At 41.8% G+C, this 19,595-nt stretch overlaps 1 protein-coding gene across 1 annotated transcript in view; it reads left to right on the forward strand.

Annotated features, from left to right (window-relative positions):
* The window catches only part of SVEP1 (sushi, von Willebrand factor type A, EGF and pentraxin domain containing 1), a 136,967-nt gene that overhangs the window by 42,975 nt on the left and 74,397 nt on the right, over positions 1–19,595 (forward strand). Inside the window, exons 4-9 of the mRNA XM_068422904.1 lie at positions 4,867–5,025; positions 5,267–5,446; positions 10,346–10,525; positions 14,825–15,022; positions 17,436–17,554; positions 18,933–19,062. Coding sequence (XP_068279005.1) covers positions 4,867–5,025; positions 5,267–5,446; positions 10,346–10,525; positions 14,825–15,022; positions 17,436–17,554; positions 18,933–19,062 — 966 coding nt within the window. The remainder of the gene's footprint in view (positions 1–4,866; positions 5,026–5,266; positions 5,447–10,345; positions 10,526–14,824; positions 15,023–17,435; positions 17,555–18,932; positions 19,063–19,595) is intronic.

Genomic DNA, 19,595 nt, shown 5'->3' on the forward strand with positions numbered 1-19,595 from the left:
TGCCACAGCTGATTTTGGATGGTTTTAACCTAAGCTGTGGCCAGGCTAACCTCTATGGTTGTGATGGAAACACACAGAGGTCAGCGTGCTTATGCTCTGTTCTTAAACCATCTCTTGGCATCACAGGATAGACTGTGTGAGCTCACACGCTTGGAAATAGCTCTGTAACCAAGTGTTATCTTGTGGAAATTTTGAATGTATCTTGCATGGAGTTCGTAGCTGAATACATCTAGGGGAGAACTGAGGTCAATGAGCAGTTCAGGGACTCAGGGTTGGAGAAAATTCTACATAAAAAGCCAAGATAGGATGTAGTTCAACGTTTTAGAAAGGTGGTGGGAAGCATTTGAAGCATACAAAAAGAACCAGGACATTTGGGAAAACTTGTCTTTCCTAGTAGACACATTAATAACCATTTTAACAGTATTATTTACCTCCTTCTGCTTCACTGGAAAGAGCAAATTGTGAGTGTAATTTCAGAATGAACCATTTTTGTCAAAGCCAGACTGATTCAAAGCCCTAAGCAAATTACTGGGTTTGTTGTTAAAAATTTCCACATCCTAGAATGGGTGATTATTTTTATCCCATGGTTCTCAAAACAGAAACAGAAAAGAGCTTCTGCTTCTTCATCTAAGGTGATGTTGCAAAGAAAGAGAGAAGTTAGGTTGGATTTTTGTTGTTCTGTTGGTTTTTTTAATGAAACACTTCTTTTAGATGTCATTTCGTATGCCACACATAGAACAGAAGAGACTTAATTTACTTTCGCTGGCACACGGGGGGCAGCTTTGTCATACAGCAGGTCCCCTGTGATGCTTAACTTGCACTCTTTCCTGTATCCTTTTGGATGCACTTCATCACTTTGTGCTGGATACTGATTAGTTTTAACAAATTGCCAGAGGGAGGCGTTTCAGAGTAATACCTCTGATACTTAGCCAATTTGGAGGTGATCATCTGAAGCATGAGAGAATTTTTTCAGAGAGACCTGATGTCCAAGGAGAGGATTTTTGCACAGAAGAGAGGGAAGAAGCAGTAACAGTCCAAGAGGAATGTCTTGGATGGGAAGAGCAGGAGAGCTATAGGAAAGGGATTTTTTTGCAAATGGTTTTGTGAAAGTCCCGAAACAAAAATGAAAAATTCCCAGCTCTGATTCTGTTTGGATTTTTCTGCCCTTTTTCCTTCCTGAGATGCTTTGATTTGTACTTACATCCTCTGCTTAGGCATTTTCATTGTCTTTTTAAAGAGAGACATGCAGGAGACCTGCATGGTTAAACAGGGAACTGCTGGGCAAACTCCAGTGGAAGAAGAAGGTGTACAGATCATGGAAGGAGGGGCTGGCCACTTGGGAGGAATATAAGTCTGTTGTCAGAGGATGTAGGGAGGCAACTAGGAAAGCTAAGGCCTCCTTGGAATTAAACCTTGCAAGAGAGGTCAAGGACAACAGAAAGGGCTTCTTCAAATACATTGCAGGTAAAGCCAACACTAGAGGCAATGTAGGCCCACTGATGAATGAGGTGGGGGCCCTGGAGACAGAGGATAAAAAGAAGGCGGAGTTACTGAATGCCTTCTTTGCCTCTGTCTATACTGCTGGAGGCTGTCCTGAGGAGCCCCGGACCCCTGAGGCCCCAGAAGAAGTCAGGATAGAGGAGGAATCTGTCTTGGTAGATGAGGGCTGGGTCAGGGACCAGTTAAGCAATCTGGACGTCCATAAATCCATGGGCCCTGACGGGATGCACCCATGGGTGCTGAGGGAGCTGGCGGAAGTCATTGCTAGGCCACTCTCCATCATCTTTGCTAAGTCGTGGGCAACGGGAGAGGTGCCTGAGGACTGGAGGAAAGCGAATGTCACTCCAGTCTTCAAAAAGGGCAAGAAGGAGGACCCGGGTAACTATAGACCGGTCAGCCTCACCTCCATCCCCGGAAAGGTGATGGAACAACTTGTCCTTGGTGCTGTCTCTAGGCACATCAAGGACAGGGGGATCATTAGGGGCACTCAACATGGCTTCACCAAGGGGAAGTCATGCTTAACCAACTTGATAGCCTTTTATGAGGACATAACCCGGTGGACAGATGATGGTAAAGCTGTGGATGTGGTCTATCTCGATTTCAGTAAAGCGTTTGACATGGTCTCCCACGGCATCCTCGCAGCTAAACTGAGGAAGTGTGGTCTGGATGATCAGGTAGTGAGGTGGATTGTGAACTGGCTGAAGGAAAGAAGCCAGAGAGTGGTGGTCAATGGGACAGAGTCCACTTGGAGGCCTGTGTCTAGCGGAGTCCCTCAAGGGTCGGTACTGGGACCAGTACTATTCAATATATTCATTAATGACTTGGATGAGGGAATAGAGTGCACTGTCAGCAAGTTCGCTGATGACACAAAACTGGGAGGAGTGGCTGACACACCCGAAGGCTGCACAGCCATTCAGAGAGACCTGGACAGGCTGGAGAGTTGGGCGGGGAGAAATTTAATGAAATATAACAAGGGCAAGTGTAGAGTCCTGCATCTGGGCAAGAACAACCCCATGTATGAGTACAAGTTGGGGACAGACCTGTTGGAGAGCAGCGTAGGGGAAAGGGACCTGGGGATCCTAGTGGACAACAGGATGACCATGAGCCAGCAGTGTGCCCTTGTGGCCAAGAAGGCCAATGGCATCCTGGGGTGTATTAGGAGGGGTGTGGTTAGCAGGTCGAGAGAGGTTCTCCTCCCCCTCTACTCTGCCCTGGTGAGGCTGCATGTGGAATATTGTGTCCAGTTCTGGGCCCCTCAGTTCAAGAAGGACAGGGAACTGCTAGAGAGAGTCCAGCGCAGAGCCACGAAGATGATTAAGGGAGTGGAACATCTCCCTTATGAGGAGAGGCTGAGGGAGCTGGGTCTCTTTAGCTTAGAGAAGAGGAGACTGAGGGGTGACCTCATTAATGTTTTTAAATATGTAAAGGGCAAGTGTCATGAGGATGGAACCAGGCTCTTCTCAGTGACATCCCTTGACAGGACAAGGGGCAACAGGTGCAAACTGGAGCACAGGAGGTTCCACATAAATATGAGGAAAAACTTCTTTACGGTGAGGGTGACCGAACACTGAAACAGGCTGCCCAGAGAGGTTGTGGAGTCTCCTTCTCTGGAGACATTCAAAACCCGCCTGGACGCGTTCCTGTGTGATATGGTCTAGGTAATCCTGCCCCGGCAGGGGGATTGGACTAGATGATCTTTCGAGGTCCCTTCCAATCCCTAACATTCTGTGATTCTGTGATTCTGTGATTCTGTGAAAAGTGTGTTTAAAATACAGATTTATAAAGCCATTTTACAGCATCCAAAATCACCTCTTAACTGCTAGGCACTTGGTTGCTTTCTTCAAAATAAAACTGCAATTTTTTTCTGAAAAGGAAACAAAAATATTATCTCTGGAAGCTATTCAAAAGACCGTGCTCTTTTTTAAGGTATAATCCATAAAATTTGGCATATGAAAGTCAATTCTCCCATGACAGGTGAGGAAAAAGGAGGCTGGGGTTTCTTCTGGTTTTGTTTTTTGGGTTTGTTTTTTTTCCCCAGTTGCCTAGAAAGCAGGAAGCTGTTTCCATTAATAAGACAAGAGTCAGAGTATCTTAACACCTAATTCACAGAACAGAGCTGGTCCAATATCTAACAAAGAAAAGACTGATACTGCCAGAATCTCTGAACTTGAGGAAGTAGACCTCAAAAGGAGAGATTTGTTCCAGAAGCAGACCATACCTGACTGTCTAAGGAGGAAGGCACTTGAGGGTGTTGATGGTTGTACAGTTCTACAGAGCTACGTCAAATGGTACGAAGTGACTGTACTGAGGTGAGGAAATGAGAGACAGTACTTGCAGTCCTCAAGAGAAGGTGTGGCCATTAAGAAAATTTGTTAACAGTGAAAATAATGAGAGCTTTTTTGGCTGGGTTTCAGTGTTAATATTATATAACCTTCTTAAAATATTCCATGAAGTTTACATCAGGAGGTATATTTTTCAACATAAGTGTCTTTGAGTTCTCTTTCAAGTGGTAATCTGATTAATCAATACTTCACTTATCAGCAACTGTTGATTAGTCACTCCCCTGTTTCTCACATCATCCTTGTGAAATAAATAAAGATAATTATGGTGGTTTCCTGAAGAATAACATTCAAGGCAGAGAGAGATGAGACTCAGACTTATCTAACCAATCTTCAGTTCTCAGGTGAGAGGTGCCTTTTCCCTATGTGTTTTCCGTGCCCCTGAAGACATCTCCTAAATCTCTTTAAGGCTTGTGCATGTTGATACACAGCGTTAAAAAATATTAAGTGGTATATAAATGAGTGCAAAAGCTTCGTGGAGCAGTTGCTTTGATTAATTGTTTTGTTGTTTGTGGTTCATACATTTTAGAAAGTATAGTGTGTAGATCATATATAATCATAATGTGTAAATCAAGGGCAGGTTTTTTTGCTAGCTTGTGTTAGCTTGTTACTAAGAATTTGTGTGCATTAAACTTTGATGTGGTTTTGAATGGCAAGGATTTTGTCTGAACCAATTTTTTACGCCTCTAAATCAAGATTGCCTTCGTGAGGTCAGCACAGGTTTTATCAGGGAAAATCTCGTGTGTCTTCTAGGACAGGGTTCTTTTCAAGAAGATTAATCATCAACTTAGTATCAGTCCCCAGGCAGTCACTGTAGTGACCTCCACCAAGTTCAATGTGCTTTAATTCACCCCTGTAAGAACTCTACAGCACTTTAAGTGGAGAATGCTTCTGCCCTAAGTGACACCGGTTGTATGAGGTACAAAAAAATAACGTAAAAGAATAAAGCAACACACCTCAAAAATCATGCTCACTGTGAAAGGTGGATATCTTGCCCTCCTCTGTCATGTTTTCTTTGGCTCAACAGCTTGTCCACCAGGAACATACAAGCCTGAAGGTTCACCAGGTGGAATCAGCACTTGCACCTCATGTCCTGATGAGAATCATACTTCTCCACCAGCAAGTACCTCCATTGAGGATTGTACATGCCGGGAGGGATATCGTGCTGTAGGACAAACCTGTGAAGGTCAGTGTTTCCATCCAGGAACAGTACACCCCTGCAATGCACAATGCTGAGACAATTTTGTTAGTTGTGTTTGCACTGTGTAGGACATGTCAAATTGCATGCAAGATTTTCTGTGGCATTCCAAAACAACAAAAGTACCAAGATGCAAGTTGAGTTGGAAATGAAAAAAATTGTTTTCCTTCAGTAGCCTATTGCACTCCAGTTAGCATCATAACTCTGTTGTGGTTGTTTAATTATTTAGTTGTTCACTGCCCTGAACTGAAGCCCCCTGAAAATGGTTACTTTGTCCAGAATGTCTGCAACAATTACTTTAATGCTGCCTGTGGGGTCCGATGCAAAGCAGGATTTGATCTTGTGGGAAGCAGCATCCGGCTTTGTCAGCCAAATGGACAGTGGTCTGGATCAGAGGCTACTTGCAGAGGTATGGACATCCTGTATCTGAAAAGTCTTTTTCTGTTGGATTAGTTTGTTCTTAATAGTGGTTTTCTCTGCTCACTACCTAGTTGGATGTGCAAATCTGATCCTGTTAGCTTTTGGGTGAAAGAATTTTCCAAAGGTAAATTCCCACTCCAATCACTCTATTTCTCTCCTTCCTAAACTGGAAGGAGGGCATCTACAGTAGAAAATGCAGAGCAATATTTACTAGACAGACAGTCTTTTGCAAGTGAATGCACTGTCCTTCCTTAAACCTCTCTCCACCTAATTTCTATGAATTTTATATCTACATTATGTAAATCCAGCAAACCTACAAAGTAGTCAAATATATAACAAGACCTTGCCAAATGGGTGTTTTAGAATATCCACCAGACTCCTGGCATAGATGGGCATTGGTGTTGGGAGACATTAACCATGGAAGAATTCCATTTTGATTTCTTACAGTTCCTTCTTATGAAAAATAGGAAAGATTGGACCTTGAGCATAGTCTTCAGAAGAATTTTCAGTGGACTTTCACTAGGGAACAACTGGCAGTATCCTAGAAGTTCACTGTAAGAGAATGTCAGCTGGAAAAGAAAGAAACAAAAGGTGTGAAAGGGAGGAGACATGGGAAAGACCGTCCTGAAAAAACATTATTTCTGGAGCTCTTACAAGGACATAGGAATACAGTTTTGCTTTGTTATCACTTGCCTCTGCCTGAGGTTGGGTTCTTCATGATTTAGAAGGGGAGCTGCATCCCCGTGTACTCCTGTCTGGTATGTCTTCCAAGGAGGGCCTGAAAAAACAGATGGCAGCCCTCATCTCCTCAACAGCCACAGGTTGTAGTTCAACACGTTTAACTTGAGTTGGATGCATTTGACATTAGTATGCTGCACTGGAAGCTAGTAAATAAGAAGTCATCAGCTCCTTCCATAACTCTTGCCCTGGCCTTGAGTCCAGGGGAAGAGGCAGGATAGATCCTTGGAGGCATTAGCACTTCATGCCACTACAGCAAACACTGCAACCCTTAAAGAAACAGCAAGTCATGATTCTGAAAGGAGGGATCTGAGTTAGACATCAGTTCCTCAGTAGATTCTTGTATAGCAGTTTACTTCTGCTTACATTGCAGGACTCTTCTTCAGATAATCCTGGAAAACTTAGTCTTCCTTTATAGCTTCTGTTGACAGAAGGCAGCAAGGAGAAGCTTCCAATAGAAAATAAATTGCTGACTAGTACCATGAGGGTATCTTGAGAAGCTAGACTTATAGATGTTGACCTTCCAGCAGTCAAAACATAGACTGAAGATGTATGCCACTTCAGGTAAACTGGGATACTGGCACCTGCCTCTCAAAGTTTCTGTCACACAGTAGCCTCCAGTGCAAAAAATCTGGGGAAAGGTACAGTCAGCCACAAAGAAGGGATGCTTCATCTTCACTGTCTATAGAGAAGTGGAAGATTCTAGTACTTGGAAAACTTTCTGGAGCATTTAAAAATATCCACCTCTTGGGTGTTGATGCATGAACTCCCTTTAAGAGGGAATTTGTCTGGAAGGCAAGGGAAGAGAAAAGTCTGCCTTGAGATATTGTCTTGATGTTAATATCCTTTGAGGCATTGAAAGGACATTTTTTTGCTTTTCTTGTGCCATTCTCCATCATACTGAAGACTTCCAATTAAAAAAAAATATATTAAAAATTCCTACCGTTACATGTGCTGGATCTGCTAGTCACAATTCACTCAGACTAGGAAAGGGAGCAAGATCAAAGGCACAGTTTATAGCTGTCTTGTTAATCCCAGGAATATTTTATCACATGAATTAAGAAGGGAGAGCGAAGGAAAATCCCTTTGCACTGCTTTGGATTTTGACATTAAACACTCCTCAGTTGCTCTGCTAGCTAAAATCTGCTGTGCTGCTGGGAAGTGATTAAAGCAGTCGTGTCATGCAATTAACAGCGACCCATGAAAAAAACAACTACAAAGCATGTATTTAATCCAGAAAAAATGTATTACGGGAAAGCCCAGAGCAAGCAGAATATACTGTTGTTGTTGTTGTTGTTTTCATGGGCTTTATGGAAATATTTCTTGGTCATAGACAATACCTTACTGACATGAGGATGGTTTTGTGTTTAATACACGGAACCATAACCAGGATAACACGAGCTCAGTTACAGGTTTCTGCCAGAGCCACGCTGAGACGCTGAGTAAGTGTGAACATCGAAACACTGAGGAGGCAGGAGTGCTACAGCTATGCAGTCCTTCCAGAAGAGGTGGCTAGACTTACCAGGTAGTGGAAGGGAGTGCCTTCTTTGTAGGCACATTAACATTGCTGAGAGCATCCTCGGTGCTCTTAATTCACTCAGACTTCCTCAGTAATGCTGTAGAGTTTGGTAGCATTTGCTTCCTTTTACCACAGATTAAGTACTAAAGGCTTCCATAGAAACCATAAAAGAGAAAGCCTATTCTCTTCTTTATAAAGCATGTGTGATTCAGCTGTAAAAATTTCTTACTCACGCTACTACAGTTAAGATAGAGCGTATTAGGAAGCTGCTCTGAAGCTCAGAATGCCTCTCGCAAGATGGAAATTTCAAGATCTTTTTTATACTCCTAAAAGCACTTCCTAGAGGATGCCTGTGCATAACCACGCACAAGAGAAATAGTACTTTCAGAGAGTAAACTTGAAACAGTGGTAGTACAAAGATATACTGGGTGCATCTGAATGGCCTCCCTTTCTTTTTCTTTCCCTTTCCCACTTTTTCCTTTCTCTTTTCCTTTCTCTTTTGTGTTCTCTGTTTGCTTTCTCTTTTTGCTTTCTCATGCTTTCTCTCTCTCTCTTTTTTCCTCCTCCTCTGTCTTTCTTCCTCTCCCCCCACCCCTTCCTTCTCCAATATACATAGGTTTTGCTGCAGACTTTTTTTCCCACTCAGGTGCCACTATAGCTGTTTTCAAAAAAGACGTTATTTAACATGTGTTTTTTATAGCTTTGAAGGCTTTTAGTTATTGGCATTTATACAGCTGGCTTTCGTTTGAAGGAGCGCTCAGGGTATCTGCCCATTTATAAGTCTGAGAGCGTATAGTGATCTGTTTAGTCCGTGTGTCCACTTGAAGGCGTGTTCTGTCTCATCAGTATGCAGAGTAAACAGCTACTGGGAAAAGGAGAGAAAGTTGCCAGGTTGGCTTACTTTCAAGTGCATTTGGAGAGGAGCTTGTGGTTTGTCTCCTACCTGGCAGCACCAAGGATGGGTTAGTTGGTAAAATTGGCATCCCAAACCACACTGGAGAAGTTGTCCAGATCTCATCACCAGAGCTTGCCCTCCTGCCAGTGAGGTCAACAGAAGCTGTGGAAAACAATCCAGGGAGACCAGAGTTTAGGGAACGGCAGTCATCTTTATTATATTTTTGAGCAGTCACACTGTTTGCCCTTGTGTGTTTTTCTCCTCCTAAAAACTATTGAACATACTGAGCAGTATGCCAGCTTTAGCTGAGAGCAGGGTTTTCAACCATGTGAATTTTCCACTGGTTTTGGAAAATCAGTAATTGATTATTGAAGAGAGGCATGAATTTTTGAAGGAAAAGGTGCACTAGGACCCCAGCAGGCGTCTACACATTTGGGCTTGGTATCACCCAGTTGTCATATATGTATCATCATCGCATAGTCATGGCCAGAGGGTTAGTGTGTACAGCTTAGCTGTTTGAGGGACTCAAAGGCCAGGCGGTGAGTATGTAGCTCAGAGCATTGTCCAGAGGAGAGCAAGGGGACAAATGCAGAAGTGTAAGATACTGGCTGAAGAGAAGAAGAGCTGGAGGCAGTGAAAAGGAAGGAAGTCCTAATAGAAGAGCTTGAGGTTATGACACTGAAACAAAGAACATAAATCCAGGCCGTACCAGTGCTACTACTTTTTTCTTCTTACTATCATTCAGCTGTTTTGGGATCAGTCTTAATTACAGTATAGCTTTGTGTTAAATTGCACCATCAGGATTCAGTAACAAAATCATAAGACAATCTGAGAATCACCCTCCATGCCCCACTTCCCTTTCCGCACATGCATCCTTCACAGGACTGCGTTCTCCTTGGCATCACACTGCTTGCAGTGTTTGTGAGACATGGCAGGGGAAAGGCCTCTGTGCTGAGCAGCAGCCAGGACTGCCTCCACAGGGAGCCCTACACCTGAAAGGGTCTCTCTTTGTGTCAGCAACAGCCTAATTTGTTCCTTTTCATCTCTTGTGGTCATGTTGTCTATGAATGCCTTGTATTCCTTCTTCTTCTTTCTCTCTCTTTCTCCTGCACCATGATGAATGTCCTGATTTGTGGAGGCTGACATGGGTCTGTGTCTGCATCAATACATTCTAGAGTGCCTGAGAATTTTCCTGAGCAGTGGGACACTGTCATCTGCCCAGTTAATAAGCTTTTAGCCACTTCCCTGGCTTGCACGCAGCCCGTACCAGACTGCCAGTTGGAAAACCCCCATGAGCTCTCAGGCATGGCTGGGGGATTAGAAGTTCCAAAGACACACACTTTTCCACAGGATTCCATTTGCCTGCAGCTGTCTCGTTTTGAAGGCTGATAGACATTACTAGCACAGGCCACACACTGTGTGCCGGATGCCTTCAATGGCTAGGAGCATTTCTGAGCAGTTAGTTAGCTAGCCTGGACTTACATCACAATTTAGATGAGCTTGGAGGTGTGTGCCCAACCTCGTACATGCTGTGTAAGACACTGTTTCAGGAAGAGAAAGGCATCAAGCCTTTGAAAAAAATTAGTCCTGTTCCAGCTCTATTCCCTAAATGTATACAAACTACTGTAACTGGTGTACAAGCCAGTACCTGTGGCACCCCTGAAAACCTGGGCAAACTGGTGTAACTCCACTGATTCTCAGTGCTGCAGTTAATGGGTGTTTTTTTCCCTTTGCAGTTCGAACATGTCCCAAACTTGAGGCTCCTGAAAATGGACACATTAATTGTTCAACGACTGATATCTCCTATAAGACAGTATGTTTTGTGACCTGCAATGAGGGCTATGAAATAGAAGGAAACGCCAAACTGACCTGCCAGGGAACCTCACAGTGGGATTCAAAGGAGCCAAAGTGCATGGGTAGGTATCTGATCACGCTCTGTTTATGTCAGGTGCAGCCTTTTCTGACATGATTTCACGAGTGAGAAACCCTCCCTATTTTAATATCTGGTGAAGCTAAGACAGGAATGAGGATTTCTCTATGGATGTTTTGTACAAGTCTTAGAAGGTGAGGATGGGCAAAGGAATTTGTAGATGGAGAAACTGGACAGATTATCATTGAAATCCAGCACAGACAGACGGTAACTAAAAGGTTGTTGCATCTGGTGAATGTTAAGACACTGTCACACAATGTGTTGTAGGAAACATGCAAGTTGTAGGTCTATACTACAGATTCAATGTGAACAACCAGGCGTTTGAGTTACCATCTTAAAGCTAACGATGACCTCCAGACAAGGACTAAGATATGTTAGCCAGGCACTGTGAGTGCCAAGTAGAGATGTGGCAGTTGCCACTTTTGCTGAACTCCCAGCAGGAAATAAGAGTTTAGGCAAGTTAGGGACCAAGCACCTCTAAGGCAGGATTCAGAGGTCACACCAGCTACGCAGGGATAGGTAAGTATATATTGCTGTTCTAGAAATAAAGGACTGTGGATTTCAGAAGTACCCATTTAGGACTAGTGACAGGTACTAAATTAACTTAGAAAGGTAAGAGGAAGAAATACAGTTGAAACACTTCTAAGGGTAGACTGCAAAAAAAAAAAAGCACAAGCTTAAAGTCCATCAATTCAGAAGCTTATCCAGTGCTGATGGAAGTCAGGGTGAAGTACATGTTACCTGGGTCTAGTAAATGTGATGCCAGTAGGATGACTTGGCTTGAACCTGTGGCTATTTTTTACTGGTTTACTGCAAGCTTAAAATTTAGGACTTAGTCTGAGACAACAATAAATGTCTAACTGTAGGTATGTTCTCTAAAATGATGAAAATAATCCACAAGTATTAATTTGTCAAGAGAGTTCGTTAAGAGATCCTAATCTTTCTTCTGTTGAAGTCAGTGGAAAAACTTCAATTAACTTCAAAAGGAAGGGACCTTGAAATCCTGTTGGAAGATTATAATTGGAAGATTAACTGTATTCATCAGCTGAATTCATCCTTCCTAGCTTAGCATTTTGATTATGAAAATCCAGCTCTACTCCGTATCAGAAGATTTCTTCACACTATGCAATATTGCCTCCATTCCTGGATTATCCATGGCAATGGCTTACTTTTGCTGAGTCTAAAAATCTAGTGTAAAAGTTACCTTTGATTGTCACAGAGGGAAGAGTGTTAGCTGGAAAACGTCTGCTGCTTCTTGTTGTAATTAGTGTCTACAGTGAGCTTGCTGAGATTCGTGTTCGATATGGATGTGTGGAGTTTTATTCAGGGAAGGATGCAAATCAGAAGACACTAATATCACGTCCTCCTCCAAAACTACCCTTTATACTCATTTTCTGAATGTCCATCGTTATTATGGAGGTATTCCCCGTTTATTTTTAATCTGAACAGCTCCTATTATTTATCATCTGCTACGTAAAAGACAGCAGAAATCCTGCCGTATTTAGGCATTTGTAATTGATGATTTATTCATTTTCTGCCCTTCTGGTAGAAAAATGAAGTGGGATTCGGTTCGGTCTCTTACCTTGAAACAGATTTCTTGGACCTTAGGGTACTCTCCCAGCTCTTTTTCTGCTTGCTTTTCAGTTTGAGTGTGCATCAGTGCAAAGTTCACCATATTTAAAAGTTAGCTCACTGAGACTGTACTACAACCATCTGTAACCATAACTGACACTGTACCATAACATAGCCTGGATTGTTTACAGTCACTTCTGTGAGGTGTATGGTCATTTATGTATTTTTCCAAGAGACTGGAAGTTAACGCAGGTTTGGCTATTACATGTGTTTTAGATTTTTATACTTTACATGAAAGATGCTGTTAGCAATGAGTACTTTTGAGTAGGTTACATATATTATAGATGGCTTACAAACAAAATATCTGCTGAAAAGGGAAGCCTTGTCATTTGTCCAATTTGAAAAAAAAAAATCCACAGTCGTGTTCGTGTGTTTCCTTCCCCGTTGGCACAGGATTAATATCCAGCATGTTAAAACTGATGAATTTTGCCATACACTATTCTCCTTGCTTTGTTCAAGGTTTAGTGAAGAAAGGTAAAAATACAGATGGCACCCAGGGTGTTGATGCCACCTAGTGTTAAAAGAATTACTATGCCACACTTGTAATTGCAGTTGGCTCATTCTTTCCCTGAAACGTTGTGTTTGCAAAGGAGTTGAAATAGAGTCACGATTTGCTTGATAATCTTTTCCTTTGTTACAATATTGAAGTTCCTCTTGATGTTATGAGTTGTGATACAGTGTTGTGGTTCATCACAGGCAGTTGCAGACGAAAGCAGATTCTTGTCTCTCCTTAGAAGTACTTTTTTCTTCTCTCACTATTACTTCCCTACCATATGACTAATATCATGGATATCACTCTGCTCCTCATAAAGTCCAGATTTTCTGGGTCAGTTTGGTCAAATTCTGGACTTGAGCACGGATAAAAAAGCCAAACAACACTATTTTTTTTCAGGTAAAAACTTGTCACACTTAGAAGAGAGTCGTCGGGCTAGATATAGCAAAGGTTATCCTGAATGATTGTCAGATGTTTCAGATTGTGCTCTATTAGGATTTTGCTAGTGTAGTTGGAGGCATCTCAACCAGGAGGGTTATTACTGCTTCCCCAAAAGCTGCAGTTTTCTCTGGTTTTCATGCTTACACGTTTCGCAGCCTTTCTTCTGCTTGTTCCCTGAGTAGTATACATTCTAATGCTTTTAGCTTGTCTTTTCAAACATTGTTTTTTCCTATTTCTGATCTTTCTGTTATTTGTCAGTTACCTTCCTGTGGTGAGCAATCAAAAGTCAGGGTTTGGGGTTTTTTTTTCTGACGGAGTTGTTTTACACTGCATAGCCAACAGAGTCTGCCTGATGTGAACAAATGTGTTAACATTAGTGATCTTTGCATCCTGTTGAAATGAAGTGCAGTTTTTAATTGCTTGGACTTGAAATGTGATTTCAATATTGAAAGTTTAAAGGGCAGGAAATACTTAGAACACTTAGACTCTTTAAATTTTGTTTCATGCAGAAGAAACAGTTTTCAGTTACTCGCTGCATATTTTAGGAGAGGAGAGAAAAAGGGTATGAAGCATTCTGAATGTGAATCACTTCTATGTCATTAAACCATTGCTAAACCACCAAGAGGTGAACTGAGCTTTCCCTTCTGTAGCTGGGTTGGGTTGTTTTTTGTGTGCCCTTTGTGTGAAGACCTGTCTACTTTCTTCGCTGACCAGCTGAAGAGTTACAAGCCTTCTCATTGGCTATGAATAATGAAGCATTTTTCTTGTGTGTTTGTCTTTTATGTGTTGTAAGAAACACCACTGGAAGTCTACAAACTGCGTTCATGGGATACCCCTTTTTGCCCTCTTTGTTAATGCCTCCATGTTTGAAGTAAAAATAACATTCCTTGCCTAATATGGTAAAAAAAACAGCTCAAAAATAAAACGAAGCTTTTGTGACAATTGAACCTGTTTACACACATTACGGTTTTTGGAAGTTTACACTTTGATGCAAATGGTCTTTGTAATTTGTAGTGAGTTCTTGTAATAAAATATTTCAAAACTTCAATTTTAAGCCTTTGAGCAACCATCTGCCCTTTGTGACTTTACAGAGAAGGTCAGCTGCCACTTACGGTCACCCTGAGTCTTTGCATCTGGGTTTGAACACAGTTCAGACCAAGCCCAGTTTCATTCAGTTTGGAATGCAGTAGGCAAAATGGCATGCCATGTCCTTAACCTACACTGAGCTCATGGCACGGTGTCCTTTTTCTTCTCTCATTCTTATTTCAAGAGACAGTGTAAAAGCTGTAGAAGGCAACAGATACAAAACTATTACCTCTCTCCTGCTATGAAGGTCTAGTTTCCATAGAAGGCAAGGGAATGCAGCTAGAAAGCAACCATGAAAGGTGGAGTTGTAAAGGAAAAAAAAAAACAAAAAACAAAAAAACAGAGAGAGAGTAAGATATAGTGGAGCCCCATGAAAATACCATGTTTCTGTCCCAGTGAAAAGCATGAGCAAGAAAACAGAAGATCTGATACCCTGGGTGCTGCTTCCTTCAGTCAGCACTGGAATACAAAGCTCCAGCAGGTCTTACTGTTTTGATGCATACATGCAGACTCTTAAAAAGTCTGTGTACTTTGTGTTGCCTCTGAGTTGCCATATGACTTTATTTGCAAATTTTTTTGAATGTATACTTCATGTATGTCAGTTAAAAGACATGTCCTACTGGTCTCTCGTAGAAATGCGTTGCCCCGTCCTCCAGAAACCAGCAGGTGTAACAGTTCTCCCTCCCAGATGTGGACTGGAGCCTGCCATTTCTGGGACTGTGTGCCAGCTGAGCTGTCCCCAAGGATTCATCTTGTCTGGAGCTAGAGAAGAGCTAAGGTGCATTTCATTTGGGAGATGGAGTGCAAACATCCAGGAGGCTCTGTGTAAAGGTAGAGACCAGCGCAAAATCATTTCTGTGTACGCATGTGTGCAGGATTGAAGGGAAGCACACAGCAAATAACTGAGTGAGGACAGGTTTGAACTGGGGAAAGCATGATTTAAACAGTCTGTAAGAAGTGTTACCTGTACCATTGTAGCTTGGGTGTCAGACTCATTTGTACTTTGTGATAAAAATGTGGAGTTCAGAGGTTGCTTGAGTGCCATCTTACAGTGCTCATCATCAGCTGTCTCTCCTGGGATCCATCTCATAAGTCTGTTGTTGGGAAGCTGCCTGCTAAAAGGCCTGATGTGCAGGTAAATTCAAAATTTCAAAGTAGAAATGAAAGTTCTTAGCTTAAAGACAGTCAAAGTGGAACACACACTCCTAGTAAAACAGCGATCGTAATACTGTTACTGGTTTAGCCCAGGTTTAGGTAAGCCCTGTAGTCAGAGCAAATCTATAAACGCTGTGTAAACCCTGGCTGATAGACAGACTATGAACTGACTATGGGTGTTGACATGACCCAAGTGACAGTGCACAAGAGTTAAGGCCAAAATTGTCTGACAAAAGTGCATGAAGTATAAAGATGGTCAGAAGATGGTTACATGCCATGAATATGGTTCTGCCATGTTTACCCACCTCTTCTAGAAATGTTAGGTTGTTTATTCCCTGACAGACATGCGCACTGAGTTGGAAGGAGTTTGGCTTTGGATTATAGGAAGATAGAAGCAAAAGTGCAGTTTGTCTGGGAATATGTTATTCACCTCTTCATGAACTATTTTGCTGCTAGAACTAATGCTTCCACCCCAAACCGGGGCCCTTGCCAGCCACTGGTGAAAGAACAGTACAGAAAACAGTTATGGCAGTCATCATGCCAGGTCACTGCAGAAACTGAGGTGGGAACTTTTTTCTCTATAATGGCCAGGAAGATTTTATCCCTGTCTTTAAACATGTTATTTCCCACTCTGTGATGTACCATATTGTTTTTCTGAATCTTTTGTGTAAACCTGTGACAAACCACAGTTTTTAATATTTGATGGGATCCTAGCACAAGGCTAAAAGTTGAAGTGTTTGGATCAAGATAAAGCAGCATGACTTGGGTTCAAGCTTTTAGATATTACCAGTGCATAAAACCCCAAAATAAGAGGCACCAAGAAACTCTGAAGATTATTCTTCTCTAGTAAAAATGAACAGTTGTATTTCAATTACTTTCATTCTTGTTACTGTCTCTATTTTGCTGCCAACATATTGGGCCAGTTCAAAATAGCCATTTTCTTTCTGACTTATTTGTTAGTCTTTTTACAGAATTTCACTTTTAAACGGAATTTGCCCCAGCCTGAAGGCTGTAGCAAGAGGACTGTGAACCATAACTGGTAGTTGTTTAAAAGAGTGCATTTCTAATGAAATTTTCATCAGAATGAGTTCAGAGGAAGGCAAAATCACTTGTATTTATTGCTTTGCACTCTTAATTACAGAGGTTTAATTGCCTGAGTTATGTCTTTACTGGAACTATTTAGTAATAAAAATATAAGTGATATCAGTTCTGAGTTGTTTTAGAGCCTCCTGGGCATAGATGAGTTCAGAGCTGAATGCGTCCTTGTCTCATGAGTCTAGAGACCATTTATCAAACAACACTGCAGCAATAAAATAACCTGACCACAAATGTTTTGGGAGGCCCTGTGCCAGGGAAATGAAGAAGTACTTTAAGTTTGTCAGAGAAACTTGAGGCTTAAATGTTGGTGGTGATGTTACCTGTGTTGTACCACCAGTCCCTTGAAACCATCCAGCATTCACATATGTCACAAGAAGACTCCATTTGTCCTATGTAATACCTTGCAGCAGGGGGTTATTAAGGAATATCTCCAGCAACTGTGGCCAGAAATCTTGACATTATTTCTTTCAAGTCGGTTCCACACCATACTCCAGGAATTCGAGAGTCGCTACTGTCTTGTTTGTAGTACATATATCATGTCACAAATACTTTTTTTTTTAAGTCACTGATTATCAGAAGCAAGTGTTTGCATCTGTATGTGTCATGTGTGTGGGCAGTGAAAGGATAGAGAAGCCATTCCTTCTTAATGAGTATATGCATGTAACAAATGGATGAATAAGAAGAGAAACAAATTCTGTCTTACTCATTCCGTGTTTTGTGGTTGCATGTAGAAACCAGAGTCTCATTACGCTAAGTGATGTACAAAAATACAGCAAAAAATAGTCCCTTCCCCAGGAGAATTTACTTTTTATGTATGAGCCTGTAGGCAAGAATTAAAAAGGGGCAGAGATGGGAAGTTCGCAGAAATATGTCCATTTATTTTCCAGGCAGCACAAAAAATAGTGGTTATAACAAGTTGCCGTCTAAGCATTATAGAGGTTTTATTTCTATAATCCCACATATAAAACTAGTTTGTCTTTTTCTGGATCAGATATTGAAGCTCCTCGAATCCGCTGTCCAGAAAATATAGAGACTGAGACTCTGGAACATCATAACACTGCTAATATCAGCTGGCAGGTACCAACAGCTGAGGATAACTCTGGAGATGAGGCAAGTTAAAATATGTACATTTGACTGGAGGCAGTCTTTCTATAGCTAGCTATTTCAGATTTTTTGAACCACTAGAATATCTTTCTTCTGATAAGCAGGGGTAGAAGGAAAATCTGCTGAAAAGTTTGTATCTTGAGAGTTCAGCGTTTTCTGCCTTGGTTAGGGTTATGCAGTCACAGGACACTGCATGGTGTTTAAGTGCATAAAGTCTTATATGGTTAATTTATGTGGTCAAAAGAAAGAATGTGCCCTTGTTTATAAGATGGAGACAGCTGCTTCAAAAATGAGCTCTTAGAATGTGAAGAAGTTTAATAAACCCTTCTCAGAAGGAGTAATCCAGTTCATTAATCTAAAAGACTAACAAGAACACACTGTGATAAGTAAAAACTTGTTTCAGCTTCCCAAGTGAGAAAGAAAAGTCCCATTTTCCTATCCGATTCAAGGTTCAGACGTGGGCCTTTGGCTACTATAGGTATCAGAGGTCTGGAAATGGAGTTACAAGGAAAACTTGCTCCAGAGCTGTTTCATAAAGAGTAACATTCCCTACAGGCTCAGATATGATCAAGTTACAGCAGCTGAATGCTTTATCATGAGTCAGCAGAGGAACACTGACTCTGTGCGTGCTTTTAATTTGCTGCAAACACAGGAGTTTTTTGCATTTGGAAACTGTGAGCTATCCCGGTGAAAGAGGTTTAAGTTCACACATTTTTTTGCTGTAGCGTAGCCATGGTCAGGTACTGTAGCTCTGCTGACACAGGGTCATTCATTGAACTGTAGAAACCAAGTTCCTTAGCAGTTCTTTAAAGAGAAGTTCCTTAAGACAGTTCTAACCCACATGAAAGAGCCGTAGACAGGATATAAGTGTCATGTACTCCAAATGTAGGGTTCCTTTGCTGTGCCAGAATGTTTTGAAGCATCTGTGGGCTATTGACTCATAGACATCTGTAGATTAAAACTGGATATTTAAGTACTTATAGCCCACAACTGTCTGCCCTGCTCATCTCCCAGGTCTGCTGCCCTTGCAACTGGAGAGATGAACTGCAGACAAAGCAGGTTCTGAGCTGACGTAGTGTGTGTTCAGTGCAATGAGGCAGACGAGTCAGTCTTGAGTTTTAACACACAGCGCTGTAAACTACAGCAGGTCAGGGTCCAAATCCTGACTGAGTAAATCCCAGTTGCTATAAAGAAGGCAGTGTTGAGAAGGGGAGCAGAACACTCTGTTGAGAAGTCTGCCCTCATTACTTGAAGAGTCTATTTGCATTAAGAATGAGTAGGCTTGACGTTGAAGAATAGTGTTTTATGGCCATTTCTTGAAACATGAGTGTCATGATTACTAACCAGCTTTGTTTTTTAAATAACAAGTGTTCTCCTGTAAAAGGTCTCAGTTCACGTTACCCCGGCTTTCATACCACCGTTTCTTCTCCCAGTTGGCGAAGTTGCCATTACTTACACAGCGGCTGATAAGTCAGGCAATGAGGCAAGCTGCACGTTCAGTGTCAAGGTGATTGGTAAGTGCTGGTAAAAATAACTGGGGAAGAACCTGTCATGGTTGAAACCTTCTAATTTTGTGCAAAAAAAGACTGTGAGTCACTGTGGCCTTTATGTGTGCAGGTATAAGCCCAGGAGTAATATCATCTCCATAAATCCTTTGCTGATCTTGGGTCACAGTTTGCGTAGTGTGCAGTCATTGCTCCCAGATGTTCAGTTTGGGTTGTGTTTTGTTCTGTTGTTCGTTCCAAATGTTAAGATTCCTTCTCATACTGGTAGATTAAATGCTTTATTGTGTTGTCACTTACTGCCTTCATCATATATATCTTTTTTTTTTCTTCTTGAAACACTCACAACAAAATTTCCAGGGTTCTGACACATTGCTGCTGCAAATCATTGTTCAGGTATTTCTGTCAGTTGTGTTATTCACCAGTCCTGTTAAACAAGGCTTGCTCTGTAGAAAGCAAACAGAACGCAGAAACCATGAGTTCAGCAGAAGAATTAGTCTTGTCCATTCCCTCAGCATCTACCAGTTGCAGCAGCTTACAGCTGT

The sequence above is a fragment of the Nyctibius grandis genome, chromosome Z (genome assembly GCF_013368605.1).
Source record: "Nyctibius grandis isolate bNycGra1 chromosome Z, bNycGra1.pri, whole genome shotgun sequence".
NCBI lineage: Eukaryota > Metazoa > Chordata > Aves > Nyctibiiformes > Nyctibiidae > Nyctibius > Nyctibius grandis.